The sequence below is a fragment of the Podarcis melisellensis genome (genome assembly GCF_964234715.1).
Source record: "Podarcis melisellensis genome assembly, chromosome: 2".
Taxonomy (NCBI): domain Eukaryota; kingdom Metazoa; phylum Chordata; class Lepidosauria; order Squamata; family Lacertidae; genus Podarcis; species Podarcis melisellensis.
The window spans coordinates 22,515,444-22,539,414 of NC_138529.1; the positions used below are offsets into that span (position 1 = coordinate 22,515,444).

General features: G+C 40.7%; 1 protein-coding gene and 1 long non-coding RNA gene across 4 annotated transcripts in view; one reads left to right on the plus strand and one right to left on the minus strand.

Annotated features, from left to right (window-relative positions):
• PRKCA (protein kinase C alpha) overlaps nt 1–23,971 on the minus strand; it is a 198,038-nt gene that overhangs the window by 96,465 nt on the left and 77,602 nt on the right. For all 3 annotated transcript variants that reach the window (XM_081899676.1, XM_081899677.1, XM_081899678.1), the window contains exon 3: nt 22,591–22,673. In XM_081899676.1, the coding sequence (XP_081755802.1) occupies nt 22,591–22,673 (83 nt within the window). The remainder of the gene's footprint in view (nt 1–22,590; nt 22,674–23,971) is intronic.
• Nucleotides 18,269–23,971, plus strand: part of LOC309363614 — a 98,776-nt gene continuing 93,073 nt past the window's right edge. The window contains exon 1 of the long non-coding RNA XR_014165475.1: nt 18,269–18,418. This is a non-coding gene — a long non-coding RNA (uncharacterized lncRNA). The remainder of the gene's footprint in view (nt 18,419–23,971) is intronic.

Sequence of the window (23,971 nt, forward strand, 5' to 3'; positions counted from 1 at the left end):
TATGCCTGCAAATTTTATCCACTTATGTCAAGGGGGGATGTTATATTGATTTTTAAATTTTTCCTGTTGAAAATTGGAAGGAAATGACACCTCTGCAGACACTGCCTCAGAGCAAACTGGGCAGCCCCAGAACTAAAAGCTGTGATCCATGCATACTCCTAGCATTTATTATCTCAAAGAATATTACATACTAGCAAATGAAATGCAAACTAGGACATAAAAAGTCAGACCACAAAACTTGCTACTGCACAGATTTTGCATTTCTTGTGCAGCTGGGTAAGTCAAAGCTTCAATAAAATGCAGAAAACAAGATAGCAGCTGCATAACAAGTGCCTGAACACACTCTTTACATGCATTTTACTTCTTCGTATCCAAGTTTTCTCTACCTGTTTCACATGACTGCCTTCAAATCACTAAACTTGTCTGCTGAAAATGGAACTGTCAGTTACAAATGTGTAACAAGCCTTCTTCACCACTGCAGGAAAACAGACCTTTGAGGCCACTGTTTGGAGAAAATTCATCTCAGAGCCAGGATGAGAATTAATTCACGAATTCTTGCCATATATAATGCTAAACTTGATTTCTAGAAAAATCTATGTCTCAAGAGTTGGAAAATAGGTGGCACAGCTGCAGTAAACATATGGTTCTGTACATGTAATTTAAATGTGAACCACCCCCTTCCCCCTATGCATTATGTTTCGTCAAGATTTATTTAATGTGAAACACTTGTTAATAAATATTTTAGAAAGATGTGGAGATGAATTTTTGACAAAAGGTAACCAGATGTGCACATTTGGCTCTGCAAAGAAAATAAAAGAGAACTTGTTAAAATATATGTGTTTGATCCTTATTTAGTTTGTGCAATTACAAATTGTTTGTAGCTATCGTTTCCTAAAGGCCAAACATTAATTAAGACATCAATGAAATGTTCAATGTATATGTTGATATACATGTTTATTTATTCATCTTCGTCATCTACTTTGTCCTGAGCGCATCTGGTCTTACATGTTCCTTTTCAAATTAGCTGTTAACAATAACCATCCAGAGGGTGGCAACATGAGAAAGAGCCTTTTCTGTGGCGGCTCCCCATTTGTGGAATGTTCTCCCAAGGGAGGCTTGCTTGCCACCTTCATTACATATCATTAGGCACCAGGCGAAAACATTTCTCTTCTCCCAGGCCTTTGGTTATTTAAACAATCTATAGCCTTTTATACTAGGGGAAGGGGTATCATTTTCTTTGTTGTTATGTATTTTTGTGTTTTTGTGCAAACAGCCCTGTGATCCTTGGATGAAGGGAAGTATATAAATTTAATAAACTAAACTAAACTATTTATCCTTAGTTAGATGGTCAACATTCTCTGAAACCAATGCCTGACTTTCAGCATGTAGGTGTTTGCACATATCAATGCATTTAAAGCAGACATTTCATTGGCATTGTGTACTTCTTGGTGAAACTGTAGACAAGTAGACCAAGCATGGTCTCAAGTGCTGGCAGACACTACATCCAGGATATGAATGTAGGATTTGGTTTAGCACAAAGTTCCTTGTGGGATGCCCGTCCAGTTCTTTATTCATTTCCAGATTTAGGTTTGCACCCAACCCTAAGCAATGGGTTGTTTAAAGGTCTACTATGTTTATGTTTAACGAACATGGAACGCGGGTGGCGCTGTAGGTTAAACCACAGAGCCTAGTACTTGCCGATCAAAAGGTTGGTGGTTTGAATCCCCGCAACGGGGTGAGCTCCCTTTGTTCAGTCCCAGCTCCTGCCAACCTAGCAGTTCGAAAGCACGTCAAAGTGCAAGTAGATAAATAGGTACCACTCCAGCGAGAAGGTAAACGGCGTTTCCATGTGCTGCTCTGGTTCACCAGAAGCGGCTTTGTCATGCTGGCCACATGACCTGGAAGCTGTATGCCGGCTCCCTCGGCCAATAAATCGACTGGACCTAATGCTCAGGGGTCCCTTTACCTTTTTATGTTTAACAAAACACAAGTTGTCTCACAGACAAATCTACCAACCATGGCTTCCTTTTTTCAAAGCTTGGTTTTGTTTTCCACCTGCTCTTGCACGATGCCTTTGCAGCTTGATAAGCATCTGGGGTAGGATGGCCAAACAAATCATTGCTAAGGAAGGGTAGCTGGTTCACACATAACCAAGTCATAGTTAAAAACAAATCAAAATTTGTAAGTCAATAAAACACAGCTTCAGATCATGCTTTGTTGGCAGTAAACAAACCATAGATAAGCTGCAGGGAAGGGTTTGGATGATCAAACAAACAATGGTTTTGTGTTATATGTGAAGCAGGCTATTGAGAATTACTGGCATGGGGGCACCATGTCTGACAAGGAAGCACTGTACTGGAGATATGGGTGATCACGTAAACATTCAGGGACTTGCATAAACATCCTCCCTGATGCTGCCTTAAGCAGGTGGCTTTACCTTGCAACATGGAGGCATTTCTCCTGGGTTAAAAATTTTGCACACAGTCACAATTTACATAATTCGTGCAGGTCTGCCACTATCTTCCATCTCTTGTATTGTGAACTGCTTTGACCTTATTTTTAGATAAAATATGGTGTATGAATGAATTACATAATTAAGAAAATGAAGACTCTGAATGCAACATGGAAAGTGGTAACCTGAAGTACACTTCAGTAATCATATACCTTTAAAAATCAGGTTTGCGAGTGCTATATTTCTCCACATGTTTCAGACAGGAGCTAATAGAATGCAACTGATTACTAGACAGATTCTCATTCTTAGCAACCTTAATTTACAGACAGCATTATAGTATGAGTGGTGTCACGACCTGAAAAATATTTAAACCATCCGTCTATCAAATGCATCCCAGTGTAACTAGGCACAGATCTTAGTAAGAATACAAGACATTTTACTGTAAAGAATGTCTGTGAAGGTGAAAACTAGTGAGCAACACGTTTTAGAAAGTCAACAGCTTTTGTTTCAGGTCACAAAATCACTTATGAAATATGCCTTAATATCACCAATGAAAACACTCTTGTAGAATAATGTCATCTCCTGCTCTCAATGGTCCAAAAGATTGCTCAAACTCAGGGTTCCATGTGAGCAATACTGTATGTCACTCTTATAAGGGGACTTATGGCCAATGATTAAAACTGCAAAATTTATAATAAAGCACACACACATCCCTTTGGATTCTTCAATCTCCTCAGATCGAAATCAAAATGAAGAGGAATAAGTACAACAAACTGCAAATTACTTAACCTTTGTTTAGAGTTGTTCTATGTGGATTAAGAAGCTGCTGTTGTGAAAGATGTGATTGCGCTATTATCTCCAGTAATAATTATTTTCAAATGAGCGCCAACCCTAAAGGGAATTTTATCATGTGGCATTGTTTTAACCGTGGAAAGGCGGCAAACAAATAAAATGATAGTGATGATGAAGAAAGAAAACGGGGTATACATGCAAGAAAAGGAGGATTGGAGCCTTGTGTTTCATGGGAAATGAGTATGATAAATGAGTATCACAAATACTGGTATCTTTTCTCCCTTCCATTTTCATATCCTATCAACTAGAGAAAAGTTAAATCTGGACACGCACAGCTGCTGCTCCAGGGAATCAGAAAGCAAAGGAAGGCAAAGCCTTGTGTGCCTACGGTTCTTCCATTCTCCTCATCCACCAGGTTTCATTCTTCTATTTCCGGCTCACTTCACTATTTGAATAAACAGCGTAAGTTTTACTATTTATTTATTAAATTTCTACACCGCCCTTCAACCGAGGATCACAGAGCAGCTTACAGTATAAAAACACAAAAGGCAATTTCCAACCAAAATTAGTTTGGCCAAGTACAGGAAGTGGCTTTTAATATGGAAAAAAAAAAAATCAAGCAAATAGATGCTATCTTGACTCGTCTTTAATCTTAGAGATTATTGTTGGCAGTGGTTCAAGCTTCATTCTTAAGGAAATCCCTAAGTGACCTAGAACTGTTTTTACAGCTGCTTCCCCTTTCTTGCTCAACAGTCAAGGCAACTGTAAGAGTTCAGTTTATTGCAGATGCTTGATATGTAGTGATATGATAAAAGTTTCCTTATCCTTACTAAAGGACCTCTCACATAAAGTTGAGGAGCATAACTAATCAAATTGTTCCTTTTATCTCCATTTCTTTCTCAATATATTCATGACCCAGACAGAAGAGTGTATAAACAGATCAACAAACTTTTCCTGGCACATGTTTTATGATGCCAACTCCTTCTTTGAACAAGAAGGTTGAAGTGGTTTTACAAGGAGCAAAGTCCAGGCAACAATAAATAGTGTGCCAACAAGCCCTTTCCCCCTCTAACATCTTGAGCTGAAGTTGTATACCTGCTTATTATTGGCAGCTTTAATCTTATTTTTTCCCTAACTTGTTTTGAATATTCTGTTGTCTTTAATTGTTTTTGGATGTTTTTAACAGTTTTATTATTTTTTTTCATTTTCATTTATTTATTTATTTCTAATTGCTTTATTTTTAATCACAGAAGCTTTTGCCACCCTGGCCCCTTTGGGTAGAAGGTCAGATACAAAGTAAGTTTTAAAAATAAATTAATTTTCATTGACATTGATATTTCCCTCCTATACACACAAACCTTGGTTTCCAAATGTCTCAGCTGCCGAACGTTTCGTAAACTTTAACGCAGAAAACCTGGAAATGAATGCTTCCATTTTTGAACGCGCCTCGGAAGTCAAACGGCTTCCAAGGCATGTTTCTCCATTTCCACCATTGAACTTGCTGATAGCCCTTTGATCCTTGGAATGGATTATGTTCGAAAACCAAGGTTCCACTGTATCTGTTACAATATGGCTAATTCTTGCTTTTCTTTCTTTCCTTGGTATCGTTTTAACAAGTCAGGGTGGCAACAGAGTCAAATATTGATTATGTTCAGTTATTTAGTATCCACACATTAAAAGAGACACTCCACATGGTATTTTTAGCCAATTCGTTATTGTAGAATCGTATCTGTACAGGGAAGGGAATGTATTGCAGTGGTAGAGAACACGCAGAAGAATACAAGGGCATCAAAGGATAATATGGAATGAATACAGTATAAATATGAATGAATCCAAATGACAAGGAATCACAAACTGAGTTCTAAGAATCACTTTCTCAAGAAGAGAAAACAACAAAAAATGCAGATGACTGGATAAATACAAGATATTACAGGATCTTAGAATGTCAGGACAATTCAGCAGCCTCCTAAGAGAAAAAGGCACACCATAGCTGAAAATAAAGTGGGCTAAAAGTTCACATAGAAGAATTCATCAAGCCAGAGAAATCTAATTTTTTCTTTTTTTAATGGAGTTACAAGTTTGGTGGATCAGGGGAATGCTGTGGACATAGTTTATCTTGATTTCATTAAGGCTTTTGACAAAGTCTCCCATGATATTCTCACGACGAAGCTGGTACAATGTGGGTTGAAAGAGGTAACTGTTAGGTGGATTTGAGTACCAAAAGAGTTGTCCAAATTCAAAATCCTTTATTAGGCATAGCACACCACACCTTAACAAACAAACATCATATACAGACTGTATAAAATACTGGCTCAGCGAACACAATTTATCCCAGTCCTATTCTTAGCTCCAAGAAATAAATCAATGTACATAGATAATATAATACAACACAGCAACATCACCTACCATTAAAAACTACTAAGTCTCTTTGTCATGGCCCATTCTTTCTTCATGGACAGCGCTTAAAAATTCAGCCGCTATTAAAGTAATTTGATCATCGCTGTCCGCCAGCAGGTCCTGAACAGTTGGTTGTGTAAAAATCTGTCTATTAAATTTTAGGGCCTCAAAGAATTGTCTTCTGGCATAACTGCCAAAATCACAGGAAAAGAATATATGCTCTAGAGTATCGGGTTCCTGTTTTCTGCATTTACAGAGACGCTCTGATTCTGGGATAGCTAAATATCTTCCTCTCACTACCACCGAGGGAAACATGTTAAATCTGACCAACATAAACAGCCTACACAATTCATGTTTCTTCAGATTTGTCATGTATCCCTTTTGGAAATCTCTACACAAAGGGAGATTTAAGTGGATAGGAGAGCAGGTGCTGTGCTTTGCAACCTCAAGCATGGCGAGAACACTTTTTTCTGTGAGAGTTTTCCTGATTATTTCCCATGTATCTTTGGGATCAGAGATTTCAAAGTCAATTAAAGTGAGCCCTATCGAGTCCAGTTTTCTCCTACAAATCAATGATAGATTGTAGATTGCACTATCACTTAAGAGTAGTCATTTATGGTTCCTTGTCATCCTGGGGAAAAGTGACAAGTGAGGTGTTGCAGGGTTCTGTCCTGGGTCCGTTGTTGTTCAACGTCTTTATAAATGACTTGAATGAAGGAATTGAGGGGATGCTCATTAAATTAGCAGATGACACAGAATCGGTATTCAGAGTAACTTTAACAGATTGGACAATTGGCCCAAGCTAACAAAATGAATTTCAACAGGAACTAGAGATGGGAAGACCTGGAAAAAAACTGGAAAAATTGGGGGGAAACCCAGGGGGTTTTCCATTTCCCCCAAAGCTGTTTTTTTCTGGGAAAATTGGAAGAAGAAAAAAGTGTGTGGAATATTCAAACTATACCAAACTTGTTTTTTTTCTAATTCCATACTACTCAGTCGGTAGTAGGAGAATGTAAGTCATACTTATTAATGCTGTAGATACTAAATGCGTCAGTGGACTATTACAACCTTATATGCCGACAAGGGTGCTAGATTGCCCTAACAAGAACCATTAGGCAAAGGTTTTAGAGGGCTTATCGGGGGGGGGGGTTCTCTATAGGAAGCTCTGCTAGCAGTATTAAGATCTGAAAGATTTCTCCATCTCAGGAAGTCTGTTATACTGCATAATAAAGCTTGTCACAGATCAGTTTCCTTGGCAACAACAGCATGACATAGGCAGAGATTCAGGAGAGATAAAACACTGTACAGTTAGCAGAAAGGAGTGTGCATGCTTTCCTATCTTGAACATTAAAGGGCTCTTTTTCACCTTAATTTTGATGTGCAATGATAATTTTAAATGTATTTAAATGCACATTTTTCTTAAATTATTGTAAGGGTTCAACATTTATTAAGACAACAGTGTTGAAGAGGTATTCCATTTAAGTTATAATGCTGGTTGTTGTTTTTTGTTTTTTTTAAGTATACATAGTAAGACGGTCTGAAGGTCAACAGGTAGCTTATAGAGCGGAAATGACAAACTACAAACTATTAGCCCATACTTCAAGATGGAGAGCAAAACATTGGCTGCAAATATATTTTTCTGCATGCTCTACAAGCATTTACAGAACATGCTACCATGATCTACCCCCACCTGCCCTGGCTTGGCATCTCTGAAGCTGAACACACCCCCTTAAACACACCCCCTTAAACATGGCCACATTTCACTGGTTCCCAGGGTCAAATATTCTCCCTTCCATTCTAAACAGAGAAGAGCTGCAAATAACTACTCTCTCTGTGAGTGAGTGGTAGGTAAGTAGATCCTTTCCCCCCTTCCCAAATAGAACGCTAGCACCATTTTGTGATCCTGTCTCTTTTTTTGTTTTTTGAGAAGTGTTAAGCCACAGCTCCAAAGCAGCCATTGAGTGTTCTGCAGCCATTTAGCAGTTGACTCTCACAACACTTTTTCTACTTTCTCTTACGGCTATAAAGCGAGATACACCATATTTTTCAGTGTATAAGCTGCTATTTTTTCCTTAGAAAAATTGTGGGTCATCTTATACACGGACAGCGGGGAGAGGGGGGAGACAGGCGATTGGTGGCAGCATCCAGTAGGAAATCGGCAGTGGCGATTCGGCATATGATTGGTTGCTGTGGCAAGGACAACTGACGATTGGCTGCGGCAATTGGGCAGTCAATTGACAGCAGTGATGAGGCATACGTGCAATCTAGTGTGGTTGTGTCGAGTGCTTTTGTGGCGAGCGTTCTTGTGGCGAGCTTTTTGTGGTGAGTGTGCAGACAATTGGTGGCCGCGGCGATGTGTGTTATTTGCAGTGGTGGGCAGGCTGTAGAGTGATTGGCTCAATAGGGGTTGACTTATTCATGGGTACATGTTATACACAGAAAAACACAATATTTTAAAAAAACAGTAACCACAAATAAATTTCAAAATGTGCCCACTAACCTAAAAAGATTGGTGACTCCTGGATTAGGTAAACATAGATCTGAACCAGCAGGACAGTTACTAGGGTCTTAAAATTAATTCAAACTGCAAAAACCAACTTTTCAACTATACTAGTAACTGTGTATACACTCAGTTGCTAGTATAAAGGTAAAGGGACCTCTGACCATTAGGTCCCGTCGTGACTGACTCTGGGGTTGTGGCGCTCATCTCACTTTATTGGCCGAGGGAGCTGGCATACAGCTTTCGGGTCATGTGGCCAGCATGACTAAGCAGCTTCTGGCAAACCAGAGCAGTGCACGGAAACGCCGTTTACCTTCCCGCCGGAGCGGTACCTATTTATCTACTTGCACTTTGACGTGCTTTCGAACTGCAGGAGCAGGGACTGAGCAACGGGAGCTCACCCCGTCGTGGGGATTCGAACCGCCAACCTTCTGATCGGCAAGTCCTAGGCTCTGTAGTTTAACCCACAGCGCCACCCGCGTCCCAGTTACTGGTATAGATGATATTTTATTTCTGTTTTTGTTATAAAGTCTGTTAACTTAAACTTCACACCAGACAGAAGACCGGCAGCACACCCTGCCAAAAAAGAGCTTACTTTTTAAAAATACCATCCTTAATTTACCAAAAGGGGCATTTCCCTTCCCACACAAACACAGATTTAAACTACTGAATACAGCTGCAGCATCTGTAGCATCTCAGAGCAACTGAAGGTCCCATACAATTGTATAGTCACATCTGGAGTTAATTATAGTTCTGGCACTTTTAGGGATCTTTCTTGAAAGGTGATGTTCACGTTCAGCCAAAATCTATTTTTGCATAGCTGCTGATGCCTTTGTTCCCTCTATTTTCTTAGAAAACACATCTTTGTTACAAGAATTCCAATCCAAATACTGTACAGGACACTATTTTCCCTAGTTCACTGAGATTAATAACCCCGGGTTTCCGTTGCCATACTCTGAATTTCTAAGGCAAAGAAGTAACTGAATATCCGATCATGACGTTTAGCTTATTATAATGAGCTATATTTCAGTGAGAAATGGCCTTGAAGCTAAATCAGAATTCTAAGGAAGAGTCTGAACTTATAAGCATAAACAAAGCACATCCTTTTGAAAATCATGCTGGACAGAATTTAGGATAGCCTGTATGTTAGACTGATAGATTTTTCTCCTTGGAGTTTTGCATTCTCTCTTTCAGAAACGTCTAGTTCAACCCTGCAGCTAGTTGCGTGATTAGAATCATAGAATCATAGAGACCACAAGGGCCATCGAGTCCAACCCCCTGCCAAGCAGGAAACACCATCAGAGCACTCCTGACATATGGTTGTCAAGCCTCTGCTTAAAGACCTCCAAAGAAGGAGACTCCACCACACTCCTTGGCAGCAAATTCCACTGTCGAACAGCTCTTACTGTCAGGAAGTTCTTCCTAATGTTTAGGTGGAATCTTCTTTCTTGTAGTTTGGAACCATTGCTCCGTGTCCGCTTCTCTGGAGCAGCAGAAAACAACCTTTCTCCCTCCTCTATGTGACATCCTTTTATATATTTGAACATGGCTATCATATCACCCCTTAACCTCCTCTTCTCCAGGCTAAACATGCCCAGCTCCCTTAGCCGTTCCTCATAAGGCATCGTTTCCAGGCCTTTGACCATTTTGGTTGCCCTCCTCTGGACACGTTCCAGTTTGTCAGTGTCCTTCTTGAACTGTGGTGCCCAGAACTGGACACAGTACTCCAGGTGAGGTCTGACCAGAGCAGAATACAGTGGCACTATTACTTCCCTTGATTCCTCCATGCATTTAATGCATGGAGGGGGCTTATATCACATCAACTGGATCCTTGGAGCCCTGAGTTCTTGTGTGACTTTCCCATTAGCACTGAAGCACAACCACCTTCATTCAAGATCCCTGATATACCCCATGAGCATAACAGTCTTGCTGGGGCACGCTGACTCTTTCAACTTCAATCTTCATTCCCTGCATTCCTTCATCCAGATATCCTTACACAGTAGCGCCTTGCCTTGGCCCAGGAATGCTGGCTCCTCCTGCCTTGTTTTTAAATTATTCAACCCTAAGGGCCTTTGCTCCCTCTGTCTTTGGTGTATTTTCAGACAGATCATAGAGGAACTTATCCTTTCCCTATTTACCACTTGCCAGCATTCACTATCTCCCCAGTGCTAATGCATTACTGTGCACCTGCCTTGTGTTCACTGCCAACTCACTACTCAATTCCTCTGCCTCCTCTTTCTATATGAGATAATCTTCAAGAGTTAACCTATAAATTGCCCAGTTTTCTATCTCAACAAAACCCATTTTCTTGAAGAGTACTCACTTCCATCTGTTTCTCCCTCCTGAATACCTTACAAGGGCAATCTGCTACCTAGATTAAAGCTTCTTAAATTATGCACACCGTGCTTCTTTGTATCTTGGTAAATCTGCTGGTGGGACAGCTTCAGTGTGCTGACAGCATTGTGTCCTCCAGCAGAACAGAGCCAGGGAACAGAGAGGGAAAAGGCTGCCCTAACTCCATAGTTAATTCCCTCTTAGTCATTTGCATTTGGAGAGGGCTTACTCCCTAAATATTGCATGCCAGACATTTTAGATAGGTGTCCTGAACAAACACAGTAGCATAGCTCTCTGCGGTGTATTAAAATTCATGACATATGAACGGGTTCATTAGGGCTTTGGACAAGATGGTGGGTGAGATTGTTTAGTTTTAGGGTATTTATAGCAAAGTAGAAATAAATTAAAAATAACTAATTCAAATTAATGCTTCAATAAGGATTAATGGGGGGGATATGAACTGCTCATTGTACCCACACATAAAGCTTAGCATGGATCAGCATGTTATTCTGCTTTTATAATTCCTAGTTTAGTACAAAGATTATTCTCTAATCTGAATATCTAAATAAGTAAATGAATGACAAATATTTCCTCTGACTCACTCCCTTCAGAAATGTGTAATACAATTATTGACTTTAGAAGATGTAAATCATGAGAAATTCAAGAGATCCTTGTGGAAGATTTAATTCTTGCATTGAAGCCTGAACTCTTATTACCTCTGTGGGTTTCTGGAGGATGCACTGATTTCATTCGCTGGCTGCCACTGCATCATGAAGGGTTTCCACAACCTCTGGAGCAGGACCTGAGGAGCCTTTTTTCAACCCCAAAATTATACGCCGTAATAGGCAGCCTTCCAGGAACTGCATGCTAGTGGTGATGGTGGCCAGAGGCAAATGAAGGCAGAAGGGTAGCTGCAACTCTCAGCTTTGTACAGTAGAAGACTTCATTTCAGCCATGTGCATGTCATGTTTATACATATACCTACATAGCTCCCCATCCAGACAGACAATTGCAGGGAGTTGGGGGGTCCCTTCCTACTCTATAATTCTATGATTCTAAGAAGCATAATCACAGCTGAAAAACTCAATTCAGGCAGGCAAAAGTGTTTGAGGAAGGAGCGAAGCCAGGAAAGTAAAGGGCACAGGCTAGGGAGAGTGACAAGGATTAGACAGAAACCCATGAGACATCTGTGGTGCTGACCTTCTTAGTGGCTGTGCCCAATCTATGGAACTCCCTCACCCCAAGAGGCCCACTTAGCCCTCTCTCTCTGACATATTTGTCATTTTGGAAAAACACTGGGCATCACCAAACTGAATTCAATCCTATGCATAACCTTGTTTAGAAATAGGTGACCCACGGGCCAGCTGACAGATACAGCTTATGCCCTCTTCTTATGATCCAGTCAAATGCACAATGAGCATGTCAAAGAGAGCAGGTCTGCTGAGCCTGAATTGACCTCCAACCTGCATGTGTTCATTGGTGCTACATTCATCATCCATGAAGTCAGTGTAAAGTGAGAAAGGGTGGTAGGCATGCAAGACTTGAATGCACATTCAGGAACATTTGGATTTGTGAACACATGTACAACTATAGGGATACAGAGCCCATTGCTCTCCTCACACTGAGAATAAAAACTGGGAATGGGGAAGCATCAGGCCAAGCCAGCTTCATCCCATTACCCTTCCGTAGGTTCAATTATCCTATGGCTAAAATCATTAGTATATGGGACACGGATGGTGCTGTGGGTTAAACCACAGAGCCTAGGACTTGCCGATCAGAAGGTCAGCAGTTTGAATCCCCGCAATGGGGTGAGCTCCCGTTGCTCGGCCCCTGCTCCTGCCAACCTAGCAGTTTGAAAACACATAAAAGTGCAAGTAGATAAATAGGTACCGCTCCGGCGGGAAGGTAAATGGCGTTTCTGTGTGCTGCTCTGGTTCGCCAGAAGCGACTTAGTCATGCTGGCCACATGATCCGGAAGCTGTACGCCGGCTCCCTCAGCCAATAAAGTGAGGTGAGCGCTGCAACCCCAGTGTCGGCCACGACTGGACCTAATGGTCAGGGGTCCCTTTACCTTTCCCTTAAATCATGAGAATACGTTTCCTGCCGAAAAGATGTTTCCTATCTTCATCACAGCCATTGTTCACATGACTGCCAGTTATTACTAACTGAACCAAAATTTTATTCCAATATTTTTTGCATACAAATAAATCTATAGGGCATGGTGTGTTTGGGGCAGGGGGCAAGAGGTGTGTAGAAAATACATTCAGAAGTGCAAATACAAATCATGAATTTTAAAGACCAATAGAAAACGCCCACACTCCAATTTAACAGATCATACATTTCAATCACATTTAAATCTGGGATTATCCTAAATTACTATTGCTTCCTGGGAAAATAAAGAGAGGGTTGAAATTAAATTATAGATATTTGAGCCATGCAATCGTGGCACGCAACAGGAAGAAGGCATAACTGTTGTTTTATAAATAGGTTTATGGAATCCTCCAATATTTAAAGCTTTTTCTTTCTCCCCTTTTTTCGTAGCCCATTTCAGTTGGTACAGGAATCAATGAGCCAAAATTGAATTGGTACGCAGAATACAGTTTTAAAATTTGGACCCCTGCAAAAATATTTAGAACATATTTCATTCACTTCAACATATCATCACCGCCAAATCTTGATTTAGTGGGCTTGTTTTAATCTGGAAGATTTGTTCATGTGTCACAAGACGCCCACTACATTAAAATCTGACACGTTTAACGGCATCAGTATAAGAACAGGATTCATGTGAAAGGAATTTTATGTGTCTCTTTCCCTCTTCTATGATATATGTTTATTTCAGGTTTGTTTACATAAACTTAGCCTGGTTCTCAGTGGTTTGGGGAAGCCATATAATTTCACATAAACCCACAGACTGCAGACACCGGGGCTGTACTACATAGCAGAAAAATGATAAAAGGGGAAAATTTATTTATTTATTGAATATTTATCGAAAAACTGTTTTTGTATTTCCACAAATGCCCAATGTATTTTGAACTCTTTGTGGGAAAGTATAAAATGGTTACACAATATCAAGTCATAGGGGGGGAAACTTGTCCTCTCCAAGTTCTGCTGGGAAGAAACTCAATAGTCTTCTTATATTTTCAACAATGAAAATAAGCTATAACTCAAACACTATAAAGTTCCAACTTGGCTGGACACTGAAAACATGGAAGGGCTTGATTCAATACAGTATAGGCATCTGCAGATGAAAGGAGATGTATGCATTTTATACTTGATTTCTGCAGTTTTCAATTTCTTATTGCTGGTTTTTAATGAGCTGTGTTTTGTGCCTTAACATATTCTTGTTCTACTACATACCCAAATATTTAGACACCCAACTGAAGTAGAAGAAGTGCTGTTAAAACTCTCTTCACATTTCCTCAGCTTTGAGGAAGCCCTCTGCCATTCCACCAAGGACCTCATGAGATTATCATGCTTTCCCCCTCTCTGCCACTTTCATCCCCTCAACAGTCCTGTAACAGACCAAAGGACTTAGCTGAACATCATCTGTAGCAGTGTTTCCCAAACTTGGGTCTCCAGCTGTTTTTGGACTACAACTCCCATCATCCCTAGCTAGCAAGATCAGTGTTCAGGGATGATGGGAACTGTAGTCCAAAAACAGTTGGAGACCCAAGTTTGGGAAACCCTGATCTACAGTAACCTTAAAGGCTGACGAGTTGTGAGCCCCAATTGCCCCACCTTTAAACCAGTACCCTAATCACTATGTTGTTGTTGTTTAGTCGTTTAGTCGTGTCCAACTCTTCGTGACACCATGGACCAGAGCACGCCAGGCGCTTCTGTCTTCCACTGCCTCCCGCAGTTTGGTCAAACTCATGCTGGTAGCTTCGAGAACACTATCCAACCATCTCGTCCTCTGTCGTCCCCTTCTCCTTGTGCCCTCCATCTTTCCCAACATCAGGGTCTTTTCCAGGGAGTTTTCTCCTCTCATGAGGTAGCCAAAGTATTGGAGCCTCAGCTTCAGGATCTGTCCTTCCAGTGAGCACTCAGGGCTGATTTCTTTCGGTTTGATCTTCTTGCAGTCCATGGGACTTTCAAGAGTCTCCTCCAGCACCATAATTCAAAAGCATCAATTCTTTGGCGGCCAGCCTTCTTTATGGTCCAGCTTTCACTTCCATACATCACTACTGGGAAAACCATAGCTTTTACTATATGGACCTTTGTTGGCAAGACTAACCACTATATCACCCTGCAAATCAAGATGTATTCCCAACACTGTAGGTTTTTTTACACATTGAAAACTATAAATGACAAATAATGTTAGCAGTTATAGTGAAGTGGCCAGAACTCTCCTGAAGAGTTCTTTAAAGTATTTTGCACTGCTAATATATAAAAAACCTAGCTATATTTCCTCAGGGAGGATTACACTTACTCAGTTACACTATTAAGGGCTCCATACTCTGCATTGCCCTTACCTCCAACTGATTATAGGGCCAATCCACCTCATAATTAGGTGTACCGAAATCTTTCAGAAATTAGTGGGATTTAAGAATACTTAATTGTATGCTAGACTGCGTTCCAATGTCAGGATGAGTTTTCTTTTTCACAGCAGTGTACTATGAACAAATATCCCTCCTGACACTGGGATGTATTTGTAGCATACAATTAAGCATTCTTCATTTCAGTGAAGCTTAAGCATGCCTTTGCTAAGTCCTTTCTCTCAATACCTTTACTAAGACAACCATGTGTGTAACTTGATAGATGTTCTTGCTTCTGTGCTGCACTGAAAATATCTGCACTCAATGAAAGCAGGTCACATTTACCGTATTTTTCGTCCTATAGGGCACACCGGCCCATAGGACGCACCTCGTTTTTTTTTGGGGGGGGGAATGAATAAAAAAAATATATTTCTCCTCCCCCAGCCGCGGCTGCCGCCCCAAGCCTTGCACATGCCTGCCCAAAGCACGGGGCACCCTCCGGAGGGCTCCGCGTGCTTCAGGCTGCAGGCTGCCGCCCCAAGCCTCCCACCGGGCGCGTAAGGCTTGCAGACACTCACCCGAAGCACAGGGAGGCCTCCGGAGGGCTCCCTGTGCTTGGGGCGGCAGGCTGCCGCCCCAAGCCTTGTGCGCCCGGCAGGACCTCCCGCCGGGCGCGCAAGGCTTGCGGACACTTGCCGGGGCTGCAGGCTGCTGCCCGCAAGCCTTGTGAGCCCGTGGGAACTCCCGCCGGGCTTGCAAGGCTTGCGGATAGCTTCCTGAAGCCTGGAGAGCGAGAGGGGTCGGTGCGCACCGATGCCTCTCGCTCTCCAGGCTTCAGCGAAAGCCTGCATTCGTCCCATAGGATGCACACACATTTCCCCTTCATTTTTGGAGGGGGAAAAGTGTGTCCTATGGGGCGAAAAATACGGTAGATAGGGGTAACTATCACAAAGCCCATCACATGTTGAATTACAGCTCCCATTATCCTGAACCACGGGCCCATCTGGTTGAAGATGATGAGAGCTGCAGTCCAATAGAAACAGGAGGGCACCATGCTGACCACCCCTGATTTAGATTTTTGGATACAATAACAGGCAATAATGTTCATACAGGTCAAAATGCAAATGTATGGTATAGTATTGATTTGTTGTTTTGCCAAACGGTTCTCTGTAAGGGCTCAGAACAAAAAGCTGAACTGGCAACTTCCTGTGACAAAGATAAGAGGCTGGAAACAATACTGGAAACAAATAATGGTGCATATTCTTACATGGATTTATCATTCCCATGGAATTAAGAGACAAGACCCACAGAATTGTGGAGCTAGTTATGTGCTAAAGGACTTTTAGATTTGTTCCTTTCCAAAAGGAGACCCCAATGCCATAGAATTTCAGCATGTTTCTGAAGACAGGTAGGCAGGATTACTGCATGGATACTAGACTGTTCCATTAATATTAAGGACAGTTTAGCAAAGGTTTCTGACTTTAATATGGCATATTTTTCTGGTGCCTAGGATGAAACTAATATTTCTTTTGTAAAAATGCCCAGGCAAATGCAAGATGTGCATGAATTCTTATTGCCTGTTGATCCTTGTAACCTTTTACAGTTCAATTCCCACAGGCTTACTGTTACAGCTGAATTTCAACAAAGTTTGGAAAGCTTCCCACTAAAAATGACTTATTGGAGACAGCTTTCTTAATGGGCAGATCTCACTTGTCCAGCATTATTTTAAGTGAGTTTCCATTCACCAGAAACCAGTATGTGCATTCTCTCACAGAAAAAAAATGAAGGACGAGCATCTTACAAAATGCCCCTCATTCCTCTCCTTTTCTGGAAACTTCTCTCTCTCTCTCTCTCTCTCTCTCTCTCTCTCTCTCTGTGTGTGTGTGTGTGTGTGTGTAGATATATATTTTATTGGTTCGGAGTGTATAGAATCCAGAAATCCATAGACAGTACTGAAATAACCAAGTAGACCCTCCCACACAGTTTAGGCTACTCCTTTCCCACTTCAAAGTATTTCATTGTTTTCACTTACTTATACAAGGAGCAACAAACATTCAACGATCCCCCCCACCACCACAACAGAAGCACCAAATGTCTGTTTAATTACATTAAGCATTCGGTTTTTAAACAAATGCACCTTTCCACACATTGCCATGTGTCCTCAGAGTCCTAAAACCATGTTATATCAATGTTGCAAACAATATGTGTGTATGTGTGTGTGTGTGTGTGTGTGTGTGTATTAACCCCAAGTGTTGCTGGTAGCTAACAGTAATTTTGAATTTCACATTTGAGCCCATGTTCTTAAAATCTATACTCTCCAACCCCCAAAGGGATCCATTAGAAAGTATGAGATAGTGCTGAGGCTAGTGCAGGGAAATACACACAGACATTCTATTCTCTTTAATGTTGATGGTACCCAGAAACAAATTCATGCATAAATTAGCATACATAAATAAGTGCATTTTCCATTTCCCACAAAGTCACAAATTTTGCTGAAGTAAAAACAGTCGTTCCCAGCTCTTTCCCCTTCATTTATTCTTATTGTACGGTAGAGAAATAAAGGGACATTAAAATATTTGGCGGAATAAATCATATAACTTGCGTTTGTACAAGTGCCTTGAAGGGGAAACTAACAGTTTCTGAACTTGTCAGGCTGCTTTTGGAAGCATTGCATTGTTTATCATGACAGAAAAAAGCCTAAGCAAGTCTAGGATTAATTTGTACACACACACACCCCCAAAAAGAGTGTGAAACAGCATTTGATTAATCACATTTGCTCTATTTGATGAACCAAGTAAACTCTGACTTATCTTAACAATGCTTTCTTTGGAAAAAGCCAACTTCAAACCATGGGTTAAGAAACAGGCTTGTTTCAACAAACTTTAACACTAATTGCATATGCAATACTAAATTGTGGTTAACTGAAACCAAAAGTGGAAGCTTCCAGTCTCTTCCTCATGTCCGTGCCTGAGAAGGACAGGGAAAGGGGTATGCAACCCCTGGGCTCATTCCACAGTTGCAAAATTTCCATTTGATCTTCAGCAGGATTCAAGAAAGCCAAAAACTGATATTCTAGGAATTCCATATAAATTGTATCTAGTCATAGGTAAAGGTAAAGGTACCCCTGCCCGTACGGGCCAGTCTTGACAGACTCTGGGGTTGTGCGCCCATCTCACTTAAGAGGCCAGGGGCCAGCGCTGTCCGGAGACACTTCTGGGTCACGTGGCCAGCGTGACATCGCTGCTCTGGTGAGCCAGAGCTGCACACGGAAACGCCGTTTAGCTTCCCGCTGGTAAGCGGTCCCTATTTATCTACTTGCACCTGGGGGTGCTTTCGAACTGCTAGGTTGGCAGGCGCTGGGACCGAGCAACGGGAGCGCACCCCGCCGCGGGGATTCGAACCGCCGACCTTCTGATTGGCAAGTCCTAGGCTCTTTGGTTTAACCCACAGCGCCACCGGCGTCCCTTAGTTCTTATGCATACAGTGCTAAATATATGCACAAATACTCATATGACATTAGTATACAAGATAATCTGTTGATATGTGTCAGGGTACTGCCATTGAAAGGGGGGAGGGAGGCAGAAGCGTACAGGGAGCCTCCGACCTTGCTGAGCAGTAACACCACATCAGGGACTGGTGAGAGCGAAGACTCTGGCGAAACAGAAGGGAAAAGGAGGGGCAAAGGGAGGCAAAGGCTCACAGAGGATACTGCGAGCCCAAGCACTGATAGGGAAACAGACGTGCAGCTTCCGTCGCCTAGTTTTTGCCAAGGAGTCAAACATAAGGAAAGGAGGAGGAGACTGGGGGTGTCGAAGTTCTTATGCTGGGGGGGGGGGGGACAGGAAGAACCCACTCACGGAATCTGTGAGTGACTGACAGTCATGAACTTTGGAACTCTGAAGTGTACATAGTTGCACTAAATAAACCCTGGAAAAGACAGGTTGGAGTCCTGGCTGTTTACTTGCAAGCAACCCCCCTACAGACCTGACAATATGTTTTATACAGGAAATAAAAAATTCTCTACTATCTAGGACTACAGCTGATTGTAGTGTGGCTCACATGAAGGTACATTCAGGATCCCCCCCCCTTTAAACAGCTATAAAGTTAATCAACTGCACGATGCCTTTTATAACTTTATGAAACAACAACTAATTCTTTAAATGCTACTTAAAAAGAAACTGAGGCAAATTTTAGAGACACTTTGCAAACTCCCAACTTTAAAACTAAAAAGCGTTTGCATACAGAACTACTAATTTAAAATGTCAAAGGGGAAAGATGTGGCTATGATTTCAAAAGAATGCTTATGAGACATGAACTGGTCCATGACAGAATTCCCATCAGGGCCAATTCTTGATGGAAAATATGAATATGGAAATATGCACTTGAAATGGAAGTATGTGGAGGCAAGTCACTTGTGAAAGCTTTCCTTGTGGCTGTAGTCATCTTCAACATGCCATCACAACCTTCTAAGAAACAAGATTTGTGACATAAGTGAATCTCTTGCAACTGTGATAGAAGCTACCTCAAGGTGTGTGACATCACTGAATCTGCTGCAGCCGTGAGGGAAGCTAAAGACTTGCCACACCACTTGTAACATATGTTTTCTGGGAGGGAATTTCGAGAAACATTTTTGCTGCCCTGTATGGAGATCTGGTTTTATATTATATTTAAAGAATGAAACTTTTTTTAAAAATATACAGTGCGAATTTTACAAAATTTCAAAAGTGTTTGAAGTGAAGTACTTGATCAAGGAAGCTAAATCTAAGAAAGCACACTTGGTGTAGTTTACTTGAGGATAAAATTATTATTGTTACATGTAAATAGGCATGACAAGCTAGTAGCACACAGTTCCCATGCATTCCTTAAATTCTGAGAACCAAAATGAGAGCAGTGAAAACTGTAAACATATGTATATGTGATGTATATTTGATATGCCATGCATATAAAATATACACTTCCTTAGGATGGAAAAATGTTGGAATGAATGTACTGGTGTTGCATCCATTCCAACGTTGCTTTTCACATGCCAACCATTTAGCTACTGGCATGAAAGAACTGTCCCTGCTAGTTTTCAGCTGAAAAACTCGTAACAAAAGGTAAGGGTGTTCAATAACTGGAGAGAAAACCTGGCAAGCCAACATTATCTCCAAGAGTATGAAGAGTTCTAGTTATACATAGCTATTCTCCTCTGAAATGACTCTGAAATGAAGAGTCATTTTCATATTTTTTTTAAAGTTGAGAAATAGCTAGTCTCTCTAATTTCCAAAGGGCAAATGGTTCTTTCTAGTCTTTGTTCATCAGAAGTCTGTTGAAGGGGATTGAAATGATCAGTTTTAAATGTGTCTTTCAGTTATAAATACCATTTCTTAGGCCAGAATTATATAGAACATAGCATCCCTTACAATGGGAGGTAATCAGTTGATCCAATTCACAACTTGAAGACTACAGTAATGAATTGCTGAGGAGATTGGAGTCATTCTACTAACTGCAGCTGAGCTAAAATTATATATGTCTTATACATCCATCCACTCTCCTTTTCCATGGCATTTTAATTTCAACAAATGTATCTAAGATTATCTTTGCAACTTCTACAAAGAGTGTCCTGTAATGAAACTACTTGCCAAAAGGCACTTTTGAACAGAAAATATAGAATAATGTGCTTAAATTTAGGTCTATTTGTTACCATTTGAACTCATTCACACAAGGGAGATTTATAAAGTCATCCCAGAAAAATATATCAGAATACCAAAATCTCTTTAGCCATGATTCAGAGGGCCTCTTGAGATATGAGTGTCGATATGGCAGTCCTCACATTATTTTAAACTGCTTTTGAAACTCTAATGTTTCTAAAGCGTAATGCCGAGTGAGGAGATGCAGTTTGAAAACAACTTTAGAAGCCACACATCTATTCAATTATTAGAGGTTATTTTCAGCAAGCCTTTCCAGTAAATTCTCAAGACACCTTAGAATGAAAGCAGAAAATAAAATAAAAGTCAGAAAGTAATGAAACTTAACACTACTAGGGGATTTTAAAAAGAAGATCTCAGCATTAGATAATCTTCAATGGATATCATTATGAACAGCAAATTGTTGCCCCTTCCTTAGCCTGTCTTCATTTTGAAATCAAATATATGTCTGCACTTTGTTTACATAAAATAAAAACAAAAAGTAATTACAAAACACACAGAGGAACCTCAGTTCTTTAGGAGCATGTGATTATCAAGGACACTCCTACCATGCAATCCAATCCAGAGAGGCAAAACAAAATGGTCCCTACCACAAAGGTTCCATAGTAAGGAAACACACTGCCAGTTTATATGTGCAAAGGAATCAAGCCATGAATTATTATTTTTTGAGACACTGGCACTTCTACCAGCAATTGGACAGGTGAGATTGTATATATGAATGTTATTGCACAAAAATGCGCCATACAAACGGGAAAAGAATATATAGCTCCCATCTCTGACATGCTAATTGGTTGTTCTCCAGAAGCTCCTGCTAGGTGGTGGTGGGGGGGGATATTTACATAGGCAACCCTCCATTCTGCAGCATGAATCAGGCAAAGTTGATTCTGGTCCTAAGGAGGTGTCAACCCATGCTACAAGCTAGGGATGAAAAATTCAGTCCACTTTTTAAAGCAAACTGACCGAAGTTCCAAGACTTCGACAAAAAGATAAGATAGATAAGATACAGACATAGGCACAAAATAGAACACAGTTCACAATCAGATTGCACACGTTCCTAAATTTTGCAATGAGGGTTTTGTTCAAAAATGTGTCCAAAAATGTATGTTACACACACAAAAAAAATGTGCAAAAATAGGGCAATGCATAGGAAGGCATAAGAATGCAGATCGGGGGAAATGCATACAAAATGCAAGTTTTTGATTAAGTATGTACAGAAGTGTGTATAATACTTGTGTATTTTTTTAAATAATAATAATAATAATTGTGTATTGTTTAATTTTTTTGTAGAAAACAGTTATGGAACAGATTTAGGATTGAGCGCATGCAGAACTGAAATCTGGATTGAAAAGCCCAAAAGCCTGAGGTCAAAGACATTTACTCTAACAGACAGGCTATCAAAATTGTTGTGTAAGCTCCAGAGTCAGATGTACAGAGGTTAATCAACCTTCTATTCCCCACTGAAAAACAAAATTGTGAAATCAATGAATGCTACAGTGTCTACCTGAAGTCAGTGACTGGCTAAATAATAATAATAAAAATAGTGGCTCAGAATGAATGAAGAATATAGTGTTACACATTATTGGAAATATGCAACAGTGCAGTAGTTGGAAGTCTGACATGGCTAAAAGCTGACTATAACTTGCTCTCAATATTAATAAAAGTGACTTTATAATATATGTTGTCTTTCATATAGTCTCTCCTTCCCTTTTATTTTTATTTTTTGCTTCAAAACTCTGCTTTTCTCTTACTTGTCTCTCATTGGCTTCATCGTTGCAATTGCTTGTGATCATGGAGAAGACAGACTGTGACAGAATAAACTTAATAAGCACAACCTATTAAAGAACATATTAACTGACCTCTAAGCTGCCAATATCTACCATCCGTGCATCAACAAAACGCATCAACAGAGCAATGAATCAACACAGATCAGAGAGCAAAGTACAATGTACTTACATCCGTGTCCGGCCCCTTGTCTGCCCCGGGACAAGAAAAGGTAACGAATTCATGGCACCTCTTGTGAACCACAAAGCAGCAAACTAGGAAAAGAAGAAAAAAACATTCAAGCAATCGCAGATTTGTTAACAAGTTTACTGCCAATCTACTGAAGTGAATTGAAATAAGCTGCCTTGTGAATAGTGTTGATAGGCATTCAAATCATGGAAAAATTAATTCTCAAGTCTTCAAGAAACACAGCCTTCTTTCAGCACAGGCAATTGCTTCTAACACATGATGTCCACATATTGTAAAATGACAGTATATCTAATTTTGCTCGTTGTTTTTTTAACACAAGCTGTGGTCAAAACAAACAATCAAAGGACTCCAAAAAATTTAACTCTTTGTCCATTAAGATACAAGACAGAGTAATTCCCCATTGTTATTTTGCCTGAGATTTTACAGTTACCACTTTTCATGCAGGCAACAGTATCCCACATTCTTCAACAGAGGATGAAAAAGAAACATTTATTTGATAGGGGTTTTTTTTGGAGAATTTTTATTTCTGATACAATTTTGCTATATCTATAAAAGTATACGCTTGGTTACTTTAGTTACTTTAGCCGTGCTTTATTGTTTTAGCAGGACTTTATACATTGCTCTGTGCAAGTTGGAAACCATCTTGTGTACCTTGGTAGAAAGGCAGGATAGACATAAATCAATTACTGGCAATTCTCCAATGCTCTTGGGCAATGATGTGTGATTGATAAAATTACATTTGCAAAATACAGACATCAGGATGCGTTCCGCAAAACCTTAAGTTAGGGTGGGCTCTTTCCTTAAGAGTAATGGAATAATATGTTAACATACTATCGGTGCATATCTAACTACTGAGAAACATTGCTGTTATGATGATAGAAAGGCAACATGGCCAAATGTTAACCCTGGGTATTAGTTGCTTAGCATGTAGAAAACCATCATCAAAAGGCCATCAATGGCTCCTAATCCTGATGGCTACATTCTCTATCACACTGTCAGGGGTAAAGGTAAAGGGACCCTGACCATTAGGTCCAGTCGTGGCCGACTCTGGGGTTGTGGCACTCATCTTGCTCTGTAGGCCGAGGGAGCCGGCGTACAGCTTCCGGGTCATGTGGCCAGCATGACTAAGCCGCTTCTGGTGAACCAGAGCAGCGCACGGAAATGCCGTTTATCTTCCCGCCGGAGCAGTACCTATTTATCTACTTGTACTTTGACGTGCTTCCGAAATGCTAGGTTGGCAGGAGCAGGGACCGAGCAGCGGGAGCTCACCCCATCACGGGGATTCGAACCGCCAACCTTCTGATCAGCAAGTCCTATGCTCTGTGGTTTAACCCACAGTGCCACCCGCGTCCCTTCTGTCAGG